Here is an 18,378-nt window from a genome sequence, read left to right on the forward strand (position 1 = left end):
AAGGAACGGACTCTTGAGGACCTTGTTTCACAGCCCAGCCAGATGGTGTGAAACCTCCTGTCCTGGGCATACCCACAGGTAGCCTCCTGCTGAGTGTTTGGGTCCTGAGCTCTTCCCAGCAGTGGGTGTGGGGACAGAGAACTGGCATGACACAGTCCCTGTCTGATGCCACTCCAGATGTTCTGCCTGCAAATGAGCTGGGCAGCAGCAGTGGCCTGTGCTGGCCTGTGTTATGGAAAGACAAGATGCCAAAATGTTCAGTGTCTCCTATCTTCCTTCTCTGGTGTCCAGAAGGTATGATATGGTGGAGGTGGAAACTGAGTGCTTGTGCAAGTCTCCGGCACAGAAGACTGCACTGCTTCAGTCAGGGAAAAGCCATTCTCCCACTATAAAGTCATTCAACAGGGATAGAATCACAGAATATTTTAGGTATGAAAAGTCCTCTGACACCATTGAGTCCATCCACTCCCCCAGCACAGCCAGGGCCACCACTAACCCATGTCCCCAAGTGCCACAACTACATAGCCATCCCTTTCAGGGATGGGGACTCCACCACTGCTTTGGGCAGCCTGTGCCAGGGCTGGACAACCCTTCAAGGGAAGGAATTTTCCCCATAGCCAACGTAAACCTCCCCTGGCACAACTTGAGGCCATTTCTTCTTGTCCTATCTATCACTTGTTAACTCAGAGAAGATACAAATCCCCACCTACATAATACAGCCACTGCATAAAGCCACTCTCCCCAGTATAAAACTGTTCTCCCCGTATGAAGACATTTTCCCCACTATAAAACAATTCATAGAATCCCAGAATTGCTGACTGGTTTGAGTCCAAAGGGACCATAAAGACCATTTATTTCCAACCCTCTTGCTATGAATAGGGGTGCCATTCTCCCCAGTATAAAGCCATTGAATCAGTACAAAGCCATTCTCCCCAGTATAAAGCCATTCTCTCCAACACAGACCCCCAGCACCAAGTTTGTCCTGAGTGGAGGGTCTGAGCACACTTGGCCCCTGGGCAGGACAGGTACAGACAAGACCTGGGTACAGGCAGCAAGGATGAAACTTGGGGCACTTCTCTCTGCTCCTCAAGGCACTGCACCCAGGAGTACCTCAATATCTTTTACCAGGCTCTGTGAGCACCCATTCTGCCTAGGTCACTGCCTTGGACCCATCCTGTGCTCCAGCACACTGAGGGGACTTGGGAAGCATCCCTTTCCTTGCAGCAGACTCTGCTGGATCCAATATCCCAGAAGTGAACAGGAAATAAACTTTTTTTTTCTGTTGAAGGGCACTAAATCCCAGAAAGAGGAGCCTAGAAGTACCAAAGCCATGGTGGTCGCTGCTGAGGGTGCTGAGTGGCCATCACCCTAGACCAGGATGTCCCCATGTGCCACATCTACACATCTGTTAAGTCTCTCCAGGGATGGAGACCCCACCACTGCCCTGGGAAGCCTGTGCCAAGGCTGGACAACACTTTCAGGTAAGAAATTTCCTCTAATATTCAACCTAAATTTCTCCTGGAGCAACTTCAGGCCATTTCTTCTTGTCCCGTCACTTGTTGCCTGGGAGAACCTGGCTACAACCTCCTTTTGAGTAGTAGTAGAGAGTGAGAAGGTCCCACCTGAACCTCCATTTTTTCCCATAAGTGGCACAAAACCAACTCCAAGATTTGAGGTGCAACTTCAGCAGTGCCCGGTACAGGGATCAGTCATTGTCCTGGTCCTGCTGGCCACCCTATTGGTGACACAAGCCAAGATCCCCTTGGTCTTATTGTCCACCTGCACCAGCTGCACTTCCACCACATCAAGTGCTGCCTAATGCACAGCCCTGGGCTGACAGCAGCCCTCACACAGTTCTAGGGAACAAGGTCTGTGCTCCCTTGGTCCAGTGTCCTCACTCTCAAAGCACAACAAGCCTTTACAATCTAAATTTGTCCAGCCAGATTGGATGGGTCTTAGAGCAACCTGTTCTAGTGGAAGGTGTTCCTGCCCATGGCAGGGCATGGAACTAGAAGAGCTTAATCCTTCCAATCCAAATCATTATGTGATTCTGTGAATGAAGAGTTTAGACTTAACTAAGAATTAGACATTTCTGGGGTAGAGTTTACATGGAAAAGCATATATCCAGAGCTCTGAGATGAAGGTCAGATGCTGACAAGGGCAGGTAGCAACCAGCAAGGAGAGGTCCTCTTGGAGGTGCAGCTTAACCAGTGCTCCCAAACCTTGTGAACCAGACTGAACACAAATCTTTATGCACTAGGACAGACACAACAGTTTCAGGACCGGGATGCATAAGATGGAACAGAGGCAAAGGAGGAGACTGGTCGAAGCAGCATGTAAACTGGACTGCAGGAAAGGACTGAGCCCCACTGGTGGAGTGGTGAGGTCAGCGATTAAAGACTGGAAACAAAATGAAGGTAAGAAAGGTGATCGTATGAGCCAGTGACACAGGATTAGTACAGAATGAAATGCCCTGACCAAGCAGCGAAAATACAGCATGAAGGTCACCCCTCTGAGACACTGAAGGGCACTACAACACACAGAAAACTAGCCCAGGGACTGCAAGGATAAAGAGCACAACACCAATAAATTGTTAAACTGGTGGAAACCAGAGACTAAGAGCTCTGGCAGCCAGAAAACTTCCAAGATAAGGTGCAAGCCTTAATTCAGACTTGGACAAAGCAAAACGCTTTCTCCAAACCTCAGCTCCTAAGTACTACACCTCAATGGGATACATGTTCATGCCAAACTTCCTCACCAGAAAATCCAGCAAAGAATCCATGGCTAAGGAGCTTTGTACCACAAGGGGACAACATGGATCTTGCTCGAAAGAAAGCAGCAGCCCACCAGCAGGTAACTGTCAGAAACATGGATGTAAATGTTGTATTGTGTTTTGTTATGCTGTATGCCGATTTGGTTTGTTCCTTACACCCCTTTCTGTTGTAATGGTTCTGCCCTGGTTCTCTCTCTCCTTGATCGCCCAGTCCCTCAAATCTCTAAGATTGAAGAAACCCAATGATATTTATTAAAGTCCTTATCATAAGAAGAGTTAGGAGCTTCTCCTAAAGGGAGAAACCACACCATCATCCTTCCAAACCCAGGGGAGATGAAGAAAATCTAATGAAGTGTTTGCTCTGGCAAATTAAATGCAAAAAACCCACAGGTAAAAAAGGATTTTAAAGAAGCCCCTTCTTTAGGAATGAAAGCTAGGACCTCTAAGCCTTATTAGAAGCTGGAAGTCAACCTGAGATGGTGAGTTTCCATAAGTGATAAAGATCAAGGCCAGGCTGGACAGGACTTGGAGCAACCTGATCTATTGAGAGGTGTCCTATCCATGGTGAGGGTTTGGAACAAAATGAGCCTGCCTGAAGGTTGCTTCCAATCCAAAACTGTTCTCTGACTCTATGGCAAATGGGAAAGTTGCAACAGAAGAAATGGGGAAAGAATGAATGAATGTCTTAAATGTGTGCACCTTTCACTCTTGCCTTAATGGAACCTGAGTGTAATTTGGTCTATGCCTACTTGACAACTGTGTGTGAAAAGAATCCACCTGACTCCTGACTCTTGTTTTGTAAGGTAAGAGAGGAAACTACAAAATCATACTCTTCCTATATATCCATCACCCTTTCTTCACATACCCATGTGTGCAGAGCTCTTAAGATCATGCCAAACATGTCACTGTCAAGTTTGTCCCCAGAAACACTTCAAGAGGGATCTGTTTACTCCCCTGTCCTAAGGGAAAATTATTCCTAAGTGCTTCAACACAGACAGAAATGTGCTGGCACTTTGGACTCTTATTGCTGTCACCACAGTGGGATGCTGGATGCCTCAATGCTGGGATATGATTGGTTTCTAAATCCCAGTTTCATAGGATTTTAATTACTGGTCTGGCATGGTAGGGAGTGGAGCTGCGGTCAGACGAAGGATCGATATGCCGGCCCAGAACATATTGAGCCTCGGCACTCGCAGATGCTATTGCACTATTTAATCATCTTTTGCAAAATTTACAGTGCAACAGAAGGAATCAATACAGAATTTATCCGATTCCCTTGTAAATATGAGCATGGAGAGGGAGAGAGGATGTCAGGCACTCTAGCATGACAGCTGGTCAGGGCAGCAAACCTGCACAACAGACCACCCAGGACAGCTACCATGCCTGTGACTCACCAAAAAGGGCCTAGCCAGCCACTGGGACTTGCATTCCTGGGGACAGCTGCATCCACAGTGGCTGCATTTGTATGCTCTGACCTGCTTGTAAGCTAAACCCTGTCCTAGCCACTCTAGAGGAAAAATGGGAGGAAGTCACACAGGGTTGTGCAGAGCTTTACTCTGCACAGCGTGGTTTACAGAGTCTGTGTTAGAGTCATGGAATAGTTTCATGGAATTTCCTCGGTTGGAAAAGCCTCGCCAGACCATCAAGTCCAACCACTCCCTCATCACAACCCATGTCCCTAATTGCCACACCCACAAGGCTTTTAAATCCCTCCATGGATGGGGACTCCAACACTGTCCTGGGCAGTGAACAAGCCTGAACAACCCTTTTAGGGGAGAAATTTTCCCCATATTCAAACTAAACCTCCCCTGGCACAACTCAAGGCAGTTTCCTCTAATCCTGTTACTTTTTACCTGGGAGAAGAGCCTGACCCCTACCTGACTCCACCCTTCTTTCGGGGAGTTGTAGAGAGGGAGGAGTTCTGCCCTGAGTTCTTTTTTACTGTGGTAACTGCTGACTGCAGCAAAACCTCAATGTTACTTTCTCCAGATATGTTAAAACCAAAGCTCTCTCCTCTCTGGAAGTGGCTGCTGGGGACCTGAAAGCCTACTCTCTAGGGATATCCTTCACTCTCCCTCTGGAAGAATAGACTCTTTTAATCTGGGATGGAACAGAAAACACTCCAAGATATATTAAGCAGTAGTTAATAAGAAATTAATTGGGTTAGAAAAACCCAATTAATTAGAACCTGATTTTTCCAGAGAATACCATAAGCACTTTTGCTTTCTGATGTCCAAAACCCATCCCTTGCAATGCTGGCTCAATAATCTTTTTACCCATCACTCACCCTACTCACAAGATCTGCAATTACATTGGAGTGAGGAGACGAGTGCACAATATTACAAACAAATGCACTGCGCTAAATTTACTAGCAAATCGAGTTCAGCAGACCAGGTTATTGCAGCTTCAGCTAAAATGTTTTCACAAATGTTATGTTCATTTCTTCCTCTCTCTCTTTCACATCTAATTAGAGATGAGAGACTCCAAGATTGCTGAAGAGGACTTTTGGACAAGGGCAAGGAGTGACAGGACAAGGGGGAGTGGCTTCCCATTGACAGAGGGCAGGGTTAGATTGGGTATTAGGAAGAAATTCTTCCATGTGAGGTTGGTGAGGCCCTTGCACAGGCTGCCCCATGCCTATGGGGGCATGGGGCATCCAGGTTGGATGGGGTTGGAGCAATCTAAATTAATGGAAAGTGTCCCTGCCCGTGGCAGTGGGGTGGAATGAGAAGACCTTTAAGGCCCCTTATGACCCAAACCATTTTGTGATCATGTGATCCCCCTGCAGATGTATTGCAGGAGGCATTTCCAATACAGTAACAGCCTGGTCAGCCTGTGTGCTGGCTCTAGGAGGAGCTGGGAGCAGAGGGGCTGATTTCTGAAGATGGGAAATAGAAAGCAGGGCAGTCAGGGATGGGGAGAGCACTGGGGAGAATGGGGGAACATATGGAGCCTGCTCATGTTTGGCAGGAGGGCAGGTGTTGGTTTCTGCAGTGGGGATAGAGAGAGGAGAAGTCCCATGAACTGGCATGGGTCAATCTCTGAAGGAAGGAGCTGCTCTATTTTTAGGCAAGGGTAGGAAATATAAGCCCCTACACATCTACGTGCAGCAGCGGAGTAGTGCCCTGCCACACAACCATGTAGAAACAACACTTCAACATGTCAGCAGATGACAGTTCAGACAACCCCTTGCTACATGGACACACACACACACACACCCTCCAAACACACCTTGGAAAAGCACTTGGAAATTAAATCTGAGATCCCAGAAAAATTGCAGCTGAGCTGCTACACACCAGGGGAGCCTTGCTTCTATGCTTCTTCCTGTGCCTACTTTCTCAGGTATATACATAAGCAAGTGCTCACAATATTCTGATTTTGCATTTTGTAAGCTCCAACCTAAGACAGCTCCTGCAGCATCTTCTTCTACGCTCTATCTAGTATAACTTTAATTTACTGAAAGGTTACCACAGCTATGACAACTCTTCCCAGTACAAGGCTGTGAAAAGGGAACAGTTTCTCATGCTGGAAGAAGGGTCATTTACCTGCAGAGTAAATCTCTGAGCAGCAGCAGAGCTGTCCCCATCTTTGAATAACAGAATCACAAGATTGTTTGGGCTGAACAGACCTTAAAGCCCACCTCATTCCACTCCCCTGCCATGGGCAGGGACATATTCCACAAGACCTGGATGCTCACAGACCTATCCAACCCGGCCTGGAACACTCCCAGAGGTGGGGCAGCCACAGCTGCTCTGGGCAACCTGTGCCAGGGCCTAACCACCCTCACAGGGAAGAATTTCTTCCCAATATCCCATCTAACCCTGCACTCTGTCAGTGGGGAGCCCTGACTTGTCCTGCGACTCCATGCACTTATCCAAAGGCCCTCTCCAGCTATCTTTGGAGCCTCTTTAGGCACTGGCAGGTCGTCTAATGTCTCCCAGGAGCTTTCTGTTCTCCAAGGTGAACAACCCCAGCTCTCCCAGCCTGTCTCCAGAGCAGAGGGGCTACAGCCCTTGAACAATCTCCATGACTCTGGGTACATGAATCAGTGTCTCCCTGCATTTCAGCAACACATTCTGGAGCAGAACCATTTGTAGAAGGGAGGTTGATGTTGGCTATGCTCCATGGCAGGGTTATGCCATTGCCAGAAAGCTGCACCTTTTAATTCTGGCTATTTCACTTAAATACTGACATAATAAAAACTCCCTCTAAAACAAGGAGACTTCTGTCACCAGCAAGCTGGTGACCCTGCCTGCCTTCCTCTGAGCTAAACACAAAGTCCCTGGAATCAATTGTGCCTGCAGTAGCAACTGGTGCACTCTGTGGATGCGAGTGCTCACCCACCCCTTCCCCAAACACCGATATTTATGGTGTCGCCTCAGGTCAGGGGACTGTGAAATGTCACCAGCAACTGCCCGAAAGGACAACAGAGCTGCCACTTCATCTCGCGGTCTGCTGGGCACACACATGCTGACCAAAGGGCTATAAGGTCCTGGAGGGGTCAAGCGAGTCACTGAATGGGTCACAAAAGGCTAGGGATGGGGGGTGAGGGGCAAGTGCAGGGGGCTTCCCTTAAAAAACAACAGGAGGGTACGGAAATGGTTGGAGCAGAGAGAGGCTGGGCAGTTAATGGCTTTGGCCCGAGGGCAGAGCACCAGCGAGAGAAGTTAGAGGGAGAGTAAATGGAGAGTTAGTAAAAGGCAGGTGTAGGGAGAGACCAAGGGAAGCCTGTTCCATGTCAGCAACCAGGAGCCACCCTGTGTGCGATGTCAATGGCAGCACAGAGGCATTACCCTCACAAAGGGCTGAACGGTGTTCGATCTCCACATGAAGACCCTTGACCATGTATTCATCCCAGATTACACTGATGAGGAGGCAGGGATCCCCTGCTTTGTTATCACATGGAACTGGGAGGAGGGGAACGCCTCCAGTGAATGCCCCAAAATCCTCCTATCATGCACCCCTCAGGAAATCCAATTCCAGCACCCAAAACTTGCTGAAAGGGCAGGGAAGGGTCTGCTGTCACCCCAGCAGCTCAGAGTCCACCTGTCAGAAAGGTGAAGTTTATTACATTTAGCAAATAATCCTCATAAATCTGCATCCTAAACCATGACTGCAAAGGGTAAGTGGGTATTGTAGACGGTGAACTGGGATTAATCTGAGGAACACTGTGATCTCAACCTTGGGAGGGGCTCCAATGGGAATTTCACACCATCGCCATATGGAGATTCCCACTGGTGGGTTGCTGTCTCCAGGATCTGAGCACTGGGACATGCTCTACAAGACAAGGATTTCCGCTTGGAAATGAACTCTGCTGCTCTTGAGCAGGATCCAGAAGGATTTCTGAGGGGCTGGACTAAGAACGGAACAGTGATGAGTGACCATCACCTCTTCTGGCTAAGTTCTGAATTTCCACTTTGATTTCACACAATCCTTCCATTTGTACACAAACAAACACAGTCCCACAGATTGTTAAATGCTTTTTTTTCTTTTTTTCTGAGATCCAAGGGGGTTCTTTCAAGCTGAGACACTTTGCTACAAAGAACTCTCTGTGGGCACCAGGCAGAGAAAGGGCCATTCACAGGGATGGCAGTAGCTCCAGGATAGACACAGAAACATCTCTGGAACAAAAAGAACAGTTGCCTCTGCGAAGTGAGGCCTGAATTGGAAGAGTACTTGGAGAGCTAAGCAGGGCAAACTGGAGAAATAAGGTGGACTTACTCCTTACAATGATTTATTCAGGATGGAAAAATTCTTTAGTGCCAACTTCAATTATTCGCACCCATCATTTACCTGTACTTAGGGTAACCAAGGAGCTGCCCTATACTTTCAATCACCTGATAATATGTCATGCAAGGAGGTTTTCCAAGGCAGAAATGAGAAGCAGATATCTTTGTAGAAAATGCTATTCCAGGTGATTCTGCCCCTCTGCCCCACTCCGGTGAGACCCCACCTGCAGCGCTGCCTCCAGCTCTGGGGTCCAACAACAGAAGGATCTAAAAATGCTGGAGTGAGTCCAAAGGAGGCCACAGAGGTGCTTTGAGGGCTGAGTCCCTCTGCTCCGGAGACACACTGGGAGAGCTGGGAGTGGTCAGTCCAAACCATTCTGTGATTCTATGATTCACACCATGACATATCTCAAACACTCTCCAGCCTCCAGGACAGACTCTGCATAGATCTGTTCCCAATACTGCTGTGGCAAGGACTTTTCCAGCCCTTCAACCCCACTGCCACTCTCTGTAACACTCCAGAGCCCCTTGCACTCTCCCGCAAAGCCCTTCCAGGTCTGTGCATTCACAGCTCATTTACCCACAGGTAAAGCGCCCTCCACTCCGCTCCACTCTGCTGTGCTCCTCCTGTGGGGATCCCTGCCCACAACTGTGGGAACCCAGAGGTCTTGTTGGAGACCTTCTGACCGTCAGTGCCCATGGCCAAATGATCACTGAGCAGGTGCTGCTGGCCCATGGAACAGACATGCAGTAAGTCATATGCTCTGTGACCGTGCCGGGTTCTGTGCTCATGCAATGCCCACACATGCTGTGAACACTGAGTGGGGCTTCTGTGTCAGAAAAATGCAAAGGACCCCACTTGAGGGGGGGCGTATTTTTCTCTGAAGACTTCCCAGCCACCATGTCCACACAGTCCCACAGCTTCCTGAGCAGCTGCCTGCTTTTTCAGCTCCCTTCCCTGCAAGGAGCCCTGAATTTGCAATAGAATTTCTTTAATTGGTTCCTTTGGTTTTGGGTTAATTTATGGCCAGGAGCTGGGGTTCTGGTATCTGTAAGGCTCCTAGGGAAACCCTGACCTGGAGTTCAGTGCTACAGAATCTCACCCTTTCACTCTTATATTTCTATTTGTGAAAGATAATAAGCACTTAATACAGATGAGTATCAAGGTTCAATGTTGCCAATTAATTTTCTTCATCCCATCTGGGGATGTTTAGCCATCACAGATGCTACTTTCTATTTTTAGCCGCTTTCTTAAAGAATGAGCCTTATGAGACCATGTCATACCATTACATACTCGTCTGCCTCCCTAGAATTAACTTCTGAGATGCCTACACCACAAAGACTACAACATTCCTCAGATCTTTGCAAAAATCAGCATCTGGCCAACCAGACCCTAGTGAGCCTGTCTCTGGTAGGGCCAGGCTGTGACAGGTGACTACTTTATGTTCCACTTGGCAGAGGCTGCTGGCAGCATACACCTGAGGCAGGGACAGCACTGATGTGGCTGGCTCATCTCCAGGTGACCTTGGGGACATCACAGGAGGAGAGCTGTTGAAATTGCTGGAGGAGAAAGAATGCTGGGAACAAAGGACATCACATCTGGAAGAAAACAGAACTATAGACCAGCTTGATGGTCTGACACACTGTATGTGCAGATACGCACTAAGAAGATGCCAGCTCTGGAGAACAGCACAAGAGTCACAAATATCATCCCAGAAGGAACAACAGGAGGGTACATATAAAAACCATTGTCAGGGCAACACATTCCTATTCTGTTGGCTAAATGCATCTTCTCATTCTACTCCACTAGTGCTGATAAGCTTTTCCGCATGAAGACAGTTGAGCACTGAACAGGTTGCCCAGGTGAGTATACAAGAAAAGACAGTGAAACAGGCTCTGTGAGGAGAGGGGCCCTGTGATTTAACAAGAGGACCAGTAACTGCATAAGCTAATTCTGATCAATTCTCACAAGAGTGGCATTGTCCCGGTGCCAACAGTACTTGAGTGTCCAACATTTCATCTGGGTATCTGTCACGGTTTGACCCGGAAGTGAGGTTTTGGGAAGTTATGGTCAAACCAATCAGTGGCCAAATTTCAAATTGGCACCTGGTGTGGCCACTGGGCACTTGGATACGCCTCTGAGAACACACAGGGGTTAAAAGCAGAGCACTCCCAGAGAGACTTCCTCTTTGGAGTCCGGCAGGTGAGCGGATCTGAGCTCTCCCCTGCCCAGCTGTGTCTGGGTGGGGGAGGGGAGTGACCATGCAGCCTGAGAGAGAGAGAAGCCGGAGCCGCTGCAGTATCAGCACCTATCCTGTGCCTTGTCTACAGAGCAGATCCATTCCTGGCATAGTGGGGACCCTTCCATTCCACAAAGGGACATGAGGGATATGACAGATGGCCTGAGTAAATACTGCAGATGGGAAATGAAAAAATACTAAGCAGAGACCAGTGGGGGCATGTTCTGCACCCAGTCCATCTCTGGGGCTCCCAACATTAGAACTAGGGTGTAGAGCTGCTGGAGTGAGGACAGAGGAGGTCACAGAAGCTCTCCAAGGGCTGAAGTCCCTCTGCTCTGGAGACAGGCTGGGAGAGCTCGGGGTGTTCAGCCTGGAGAAGGGAAGGCTGCAGGGAGGCCTTAGAGCACCTGCCAGTGCCTAAAGAGGCTCCAAAGGAGCTGGAGAGTGCTCCAAGAACCTGGAGTGACAGAAGGGGAAGAGGCTTCCTATTGACAGAGGGCAGGGTTAGATGGGATATTGGGAAGAAATTCTTCCCTCTGAAGTTGCCAAGGCCCTGGTACAGGTTGCCCAGAGAGGTTGTGACTGCCCCATCCCTGGAAGTGTTCAAGGCCAGGTTGGATGCAGCTTGGCACAACCAGGTCTTGTGAAAGATGTCCCTGCCCATGGCAGAGGGTTAGAACTGGATGATTTTTGAGTTCCTTCCAACCCAAACCATTCCAGGATTCTGTGATTCCCTGCATGTTTAACTGCACGAGGAAAGGGAAAACTCAATGACTAAGGTGAGAAGAGCCACCCAAAGCACATGGAGAAAAACTAGTGGAAATGAACAGGAACACAGAAACTGAAAAGTAAAGAGATGAAAGCAAATCACACCAAATTGTGACAGTGACAGAGTGTGGCCTGTGTCTGAACCTGACAGTTTTGTAGGATGGGCTGACTCAGAAGTGCTCCTGGCCCATGGGCTGGGTGGAACTACAAAACTCACCTGCATCCAGCAGCAGTTTGACTGTCAGGTAGTCATCAGCCAGAACTGCGTAGTGTAGAGCTGTGCAGCCCTTGAAGTTGGCTCGGATGTTGAGACGGTTGTTGAAGTCATCCTCCCGGGTGACAAGGACTGCAGGGGACAAAGAGTGAAAGCTCAGCTCACTGAGATAACGACAGAACTGCTCATCTGGGTTTGCAGCAGCAGCATGGACCCACCACCCCTTACCAAGCAGGAAGCTTATTAAGGGCTTTGTGACCTTTTCTGGGACCACAGGACCCCAGTGTGGATTTCTGGTGGCCGTCGCCCCCACTGCACTGAGCAGCAGTGGAAATAAGGACAACATGGTTTCCATGTATCCCAGTGAGTGTCTACACAGTGCCCATACAGGGGAGGAGGTGGGTGGAGAACATCTGAACAAAGACTTTAGCCTTTTTCCAGCCATTTATTGTAGTGTAACAGCATAGCTTGACTTGGAAGAGACCTTAAAGCTCATCTGGTTCTACCCCCCTGCCATAGGCAGGGACACCTTCCATGAGACCAGGCTGCTCCAAGCTCTGTTCAGCCTGGTCTTGAACACTTCCAGCAATGGGCCAGTCACAGCTTCTCTGGGCAACCTGTACCAGCGCCTTGGCACTCTCACAGGGCAGAATTTCTTCCAATATCTAATCTAAATAACGTTTTTAGCGAACAGAAGGGAAACTGGGACAGGAATGAATGCTGCCCCACCATGGCTTGCTCTTCAAGCAAATTCCTGATTTTGGGAGTCTCCAGCACATAAGTCTGTCTGTCTCAGCAGAGCATGGCTCTGAAGGAAGGGTCTGCAGCACCCCTGCTCTCCTGTAGCTGGTTTAAGGATCAGGCTTCAGAAAACCTGGATTTTAAACTCTTTGCTTTAGTCATCAGCAAAAAAAAAAGAGAGAGTGACTTTTTACAGGGGCAGACAGTGACAAGACAAGTAGGAATGTCTTCAAACTGACAGTGGGCAGTGTAAGATTGAATATTGGGAAGAAATTCTTCCCTGTGAGGGTGGTGAGACAATGGCACAGGTTGCCCAGAGGAAGCCCCATAAATACGCTGTCCCACCATGGAGAATGAGTGATGGTTGAATTGGCATATGCTGTCTCCATTCAAATGAACAGCACCCACCTGGTGGGCCAAATTCTGCTCCTGGAGGTGTGTCCAGCTCCTTGGTGAAAGGGTCTGTATCCAAAACTCATTAGACCCAGATCCAGGAGCAGGGAGAGCTCCCAAGTGCTCTGAATACCTTATACTGTGCTATTGCAAAGCAAGCAGAGCTGGAAAATGGATGGGCTGCAGGGACTTCTTCACAGTCCCTCCTAAGAGCCATCAAAAGATTTCTAGGAGATTCAAAAAGTTTAGAAGAGAGAAACACTGTGATGACTACCTGATGCTGTCCGAGCCCAGCATCTCCACTAATGAACCACAGTCCCTCCAGGAAGATCAATTAATGCCCTGGCTCCTTTCCTTCCCTGGGTCCTTTCTCCAAGCACACAGGGTGAGTATGTATATTTATTTGTCGTCATTTCCTACCCAGGGAGGAGCAGGATAATGAACGGCGTGCGTCAGGGAAGATGAATCTGAGATACTAGGGAGCAGCGCAGTAAAGAGATTAAAGTGTTATTATTGTTGGTTTTTTTCCCCCATGGTCCGTTGTGACAGCTCGGCCGTCATCTGTAAAAAATGTCTCTGAGAAAGATAATCATCGGAAACTCAATAAAGCGTCAGGGGAAGCCTCGTCCACCATCCATCACTGGGTGCCTGGAAATTTTCAGCCCTCTGTCTCCCTTCCTGCCATCCATATAAATGTCTGTAATATATTTTGCGCAGTAGTTGTGGAGCACACCCTCTCGATTTGGATGTTTTTATGAAAAAATATTTATACACGAAATATGTAAATGTCTAAAAAAAAAAGAAAAAACAAAGGCAGTTTCTCTCTCTCTTTTTAAAAACGCAACTGAATTTATTCTTTTTAATAAAACATGTCAACCAAAGAATTAATGCAACTTCTCATGGAGTGGCCTTATCTTTTCTTCACCCCAAAATATATAACATTAGAGAGGGATGAATGCAGACAAAAACAATTAACTTTCTTGGTTGATACACTTTATCTTAAATAAAGTCTATGTACATGCATTATGTATTGGCATTCTATTGCTCATTTTTTAATGTAGTTTCATACATTTTACATTCCCTGCTATAGGGATATGATCTATGTATACCCTCTCTCCCATCAAAAAGTAGGTCTGCTGCATGGGTGGGGTCACAGTGAGGGATGAGAGCAGGTAGCTTTTAAAAATACAGAATAATGCCCTGTCAAAGCTGTCACCTCACTGCTCCATCTTCTTAACTCAACCTGTGTTTTATGAAAGGTTCAAATATTACTCCTTCATTAGGCTTTCACAGAGCTTTTGCCTCTTAGCACCGAGTCAAAAGCACAGACAGGCATGTGGATAATGTCACTGTGCTTCAGCAGCATCCATGGTGTGGCTGCATGACAAGGGAAATGACCCTGTGCTGGGCTCAGCTCCAGATCCCTCACTCCAAGAAGGACATTGAGGTACTGGAGCATGTCCAGAGAAGGGCAATAGAGCTGTGGAATGGTGTGGAGCACAAGTCTGGTGAGGAGTGCCTGAAGGAGCTGAGGAAGCTCATCCTGGAGAAAAGGAAGCTCAGCCTGGAGAAAAGGAGGCTCAGTGGGACTTTCTCATTCTCCTCAACTCTCTGACAGGAGAGTCAAGCCAGGTGGGGGTCAAGCTCTTCTCCCAAGGAACAAGGGACAGGACAAGAGGAAATGTCCTCAAGCTGTGCCAGGGGAGATTCAGGATGGATATTGGGAAAAATTTCTTCATGGAAAGGGTTGTTAAGCCCTGGCACCGTCTGCCCATCTGTGGAGGGCTTTAAAAGTCATGTGGATGTAGCACTTGGAGACACGGTCTAGTGGTGGCCTCAGCAGTGCTAGGAGAATGGTTGGACTTCATGGTCTGGAAGGGCTTTTCCAACCAAAATGATTCCGTGATTCTATTCTATGACTCTATGACTGAGGCTCTGCAAACCATGCTGTGCAGACTGAGGCTCTAGACAAACTGTGTGACTTCCTCCCATTTTCCACCCAGAGCAGCTGGAACAAGGTTTAACTTCCAAACAACTCAGAGCACACAAAAGCAGCCACTGTGGATGCAAGCGTATCTGGAAACTCAAGTCCCAGTGGCTGGCTGGGCTCTGGCAGGGCAAGGGGGATGTCTGGGAAACATCCCATGGTCTGCCAGCTCAGAGGTGAGGTTGGCAGGCCAGCACAGTGCTTGCATAGAGAAAAGGCTTCTGGAATGGGGAAGGAAAGACAGGGACATTTTAGGGGGGTTGAATCCTATTATCATTCCTGCTAGCATGAGGAACAGAAGAATCTCTGAACGTGCAGCTGGCTGCTCCAAAGCACAGCTGGGCACCTAGAATCCAGACATATCCTGATAATCATAAAACCAAGAAAATTTTACCACCATTTATTGTCATGAAAAGTGGAAACTGTCTGGGCAATTTAAATAGGTCTGAATAAACAAAGCAGGTGTCTGAGAAACCTGGCCTAGTGGAAGGTATCCATGCCATGGCAGGGGGTTGGACTGGATGGGCTTTAAAGGTCCCTTCCCACCCAAACCATCCCGTGATTCTATGATTCTGAGTCTGCATCAACCAGTGATGAGGATAATGAAGGGGTGAGCGTGGAAACTGAGATCTGCCAAGAATATCCATAATGAGAGGACATGACTCTGCAGAAAATGACCTTGTTTTCATGGAAAGTCATCCAGGGCTGAGAGCTGATACTGATGCCTGCCCAAACCCAACAGTAGTCACAGCAACCATTCAGCTTGCATCATTCAGCTTTATTTCAATTGGCCAAGTCTGTCTGCATTTCACAGCTCATGATAAGATCTGGATTAAGGCTGCTGGTGGAATACACTGCCCTGAACCCTTCCCCAAGATGTGGCTGCATGTGAGTCAATGGAATGATGTTTCTATCTACGACTTTGTATTTTGCTCTGGCTATATAAAACCAGTTTATCTCTGGTTTGAAGGATTGCTTCTATATAATATCTACATAATGTTTCTTTCCTCTTCAGACACACATTCACCCAAGTACCATCAATTACTTTTCATGTAAATGGAAAAAAGAAGAAACAAGCTCTAAAAAAATCCCATGAGGTCAGATCAGGAAACAAAATTTTGGGACCTGAAAAGCAAATGTTTGTAGCTACACACAAAACCATCTTACCTTCCAAGGAATGGAGGCCTTTTTCTTTAGCAATCTCATACACACTGCTGAAATCATCCCCAAGGTTTGGATCTGCATTAGCTGTGAGCAGAGCCTTTACCACACTGTCACAAAACAGAAGGAAAGTAAGGCAGAAGTTGTAGAGGAGGAATTGAAGCCCCTCGAGGGTCAGAGACTGAGAAGTGCTCAGAAAGCCCTCTTCAAATATTCCTGGGAATGTTAACATTCCAGGGAAGTTAACCCACAACCATAACTGAACATTTCATCAAATAGAGTTCCCCCAGCATATGCTAAAATGAATGATATGGGGGAGGGACTGGAGGAAGGGGTAGAGATATGCAATCCTTCTGAGATATGCAATCCTTCTGAGGTGACATGCACAGAACATGCTTCTAGCACAAGGCATATTCCTAGACACAGACCTTGACTCCAAGGCCACCCCTGTCCCTGCAAAAAGGAAGATTATTGTAACAGTCTGCAGATTAAGGGAAGCAAAACTACATTGCTTTTGGGAGGCAATCGTACAGGACCTAAATCTCCAATACTAAAGGTGCCATTCTACCACAGGAAATGCAAACAACTTTCACAGCAAGCAGTTCAGAGGATGCTTTGAAGATAATCAGAGGGCTGGAGCACCTCTGCCCTAGAAGACAGGCTGAGAGAGTTGGGGGTGTTCAGCCTGGAGAAGAGAAGGCTCCAGGGAGACCTCAGAGCCCCTTAGGGCCTAAAGCGGCTCCAAAAGTCCTGGAGGGAAACTTTGGACAAAGGCTTGGAGTGACAGGACAATGGGAATGGCTTCCCACTGACAGAGGATAGACAGGATATCAAGAATAAATTCTTGTCTGTGAGGGTGGTGATGCTCTGGCACAGGTTGCCCAGAGAAGCCGTGGCTGTCCCATCCCTGAGAGCGTTCCAGGCCAGACTGAGGCTTGAAGCAAACTGATCTAGTGGCAGGTGCCCCTGCCCACGGCAGGGGAGTGGAATGAGGTTGGCTTTAAGGTCTGTTCAGCCCAAACAAGCTTCTGATTCTATGATTCTATGACTTGAATTTTACAGCCCTTTTAGACACTGGAAGGGGCCCCAAGAGGTGTCCCTGAAACTTTCCCTTCTCCAGGCTGAACAACCCCAGCTCTCCCAGCCTGTCTCCAGAGCGGAAGTGCTCCAGACCTTGGACCACCTCCTTGGAGCTTCACTCCACCTTGTCACTCCAGCAGCTTCCCACACTTCTGAGGCTGGACCCCAGAGCCAGATGCAGCTCTGCTGGTGGGGGTCTTGTCAGACTGGAGAAGAGGGTCAGAAGCTTCTCCCTTGCCCTGCTCCCCATGGAGCTGGGGATCAGTCCAGGACATGCTGGATTTTGAGCTGCCAGCAAATGTTGCACATTATGAACATGCTGCAGTGGGACATGGGACACACTGCCCAGGCCATTTTGGTGTGGAAGTCCTCACTCTCTGCTTCTGAATCCAAACAATCATCAGGTCAGAATTAAATTTCTCACTCCTTCTGAAAGCAGCTTAAAGCCAGTTAATTCTTAATTTTTTTTTTTTTTTCAGCATGCAGGCTTCCCATGACAACTAGACAGTAACTCATTTGTTAGCATTCATCACCAGTGACATGGCTCACAGGCTGACAGCAATGTGTGCCACAGCCTGACATGTACCTGCAGGCTGTGGCTTGTCAAGTCACATCTGGAATTTAACTTAAGCTCCTCTTCCATTTACCCTATAAATGCATTAGCAGAATCAAGGGTGGTTATCTTATTATTTGAGCATGGTATAGCAGAGGCTGGCTCTTTACTAGCACTGGTGTGCTCCTCACCATGTATAAAGTCACCTCTAATGAGCACAGCACCAAGACTGGGGGCTGGAGATAGAATCATGGAATTGTTTAGGTTGGAAAAGCCCTCTAAGACCATCGAGTCCAACTGTTCCCCCAGCACTGTCACCCACTGATACCTGGAAAATATAATAGATCTTTCCAACAATGTGAAGTGAATATAAAAGCAAATCTTTACTTGAAAGCTTTCAGGTACACAATGTGGTGAAAACTGCATGTGGAATAGTAATTCTACAATTTTTATAATGTTACTTGATTAGTGTACTTATCATATACTGTCTAATTAAAAGGTTGGTTGTCTAGGTAATAATTCCTGGGGTCTTGCTCCACTGGAAGCAGTCTAGCTGTTTCTTTTGCCCCACTTCTGTTATGTCTGGTCCAGATTCTGACTGGAAAAGAGAATGTCCTTGTAGCTGGTTCTCTTCTTGGAACAAGACTAAACAGTACTTAGGAATGTCTTTATAAGGTTAACTTATTGTTCCTAAATGTAGGGAGGAAAGATAGGAAAAATACTAGAAGCTACAGCTATG

General features: G+C 47.6%; 1 protein-coding gene across 1 annotated transcript in view; it reads right to left on the reverse strand.

The window, feature by feature from the left end:
• Positions 1–18,378, reverse strand: part of CLPB (caseinolytic mitochondrial matrix peptidase chaperone subunit B) — a 73,839-nt gene that overhangs the window by 30,553 nt on the left and 24,908 nt on the right. Inside the window, exons 4-5 of the mRNA XM_041469550.1 lie at positions 16,013–16,116; positions 11,728–11,856 (exon numbers count right to left, since the gene is read on the reverse strand). Of these exons, the coding sequence (XP_041325484.1) occupies positions 11,728–11,856; positions 16,013–16,116 (233 nt within the window). The remainder of the gene's footprint in view (positions 1–11,727; positions 11,857–16,012; positions 16,117–18,378) is intronic.

This window comes from Pyrgilauda ruficollis, unplaced genomic scaffold (genome assembly GCF_017590135.1).
Source record: "Pyrgilauda ruficollis isolate IOZ18807 unplaced genomic scaffold, ASM1759013v1 scaffold236, whole genome shotgun sequence".
NCBI lineage: Eukaryota > Metazoa > Chordata > Aves > Passeriformes > Passeridae > Pyrgilauda > Pyrgilauda ruficollis.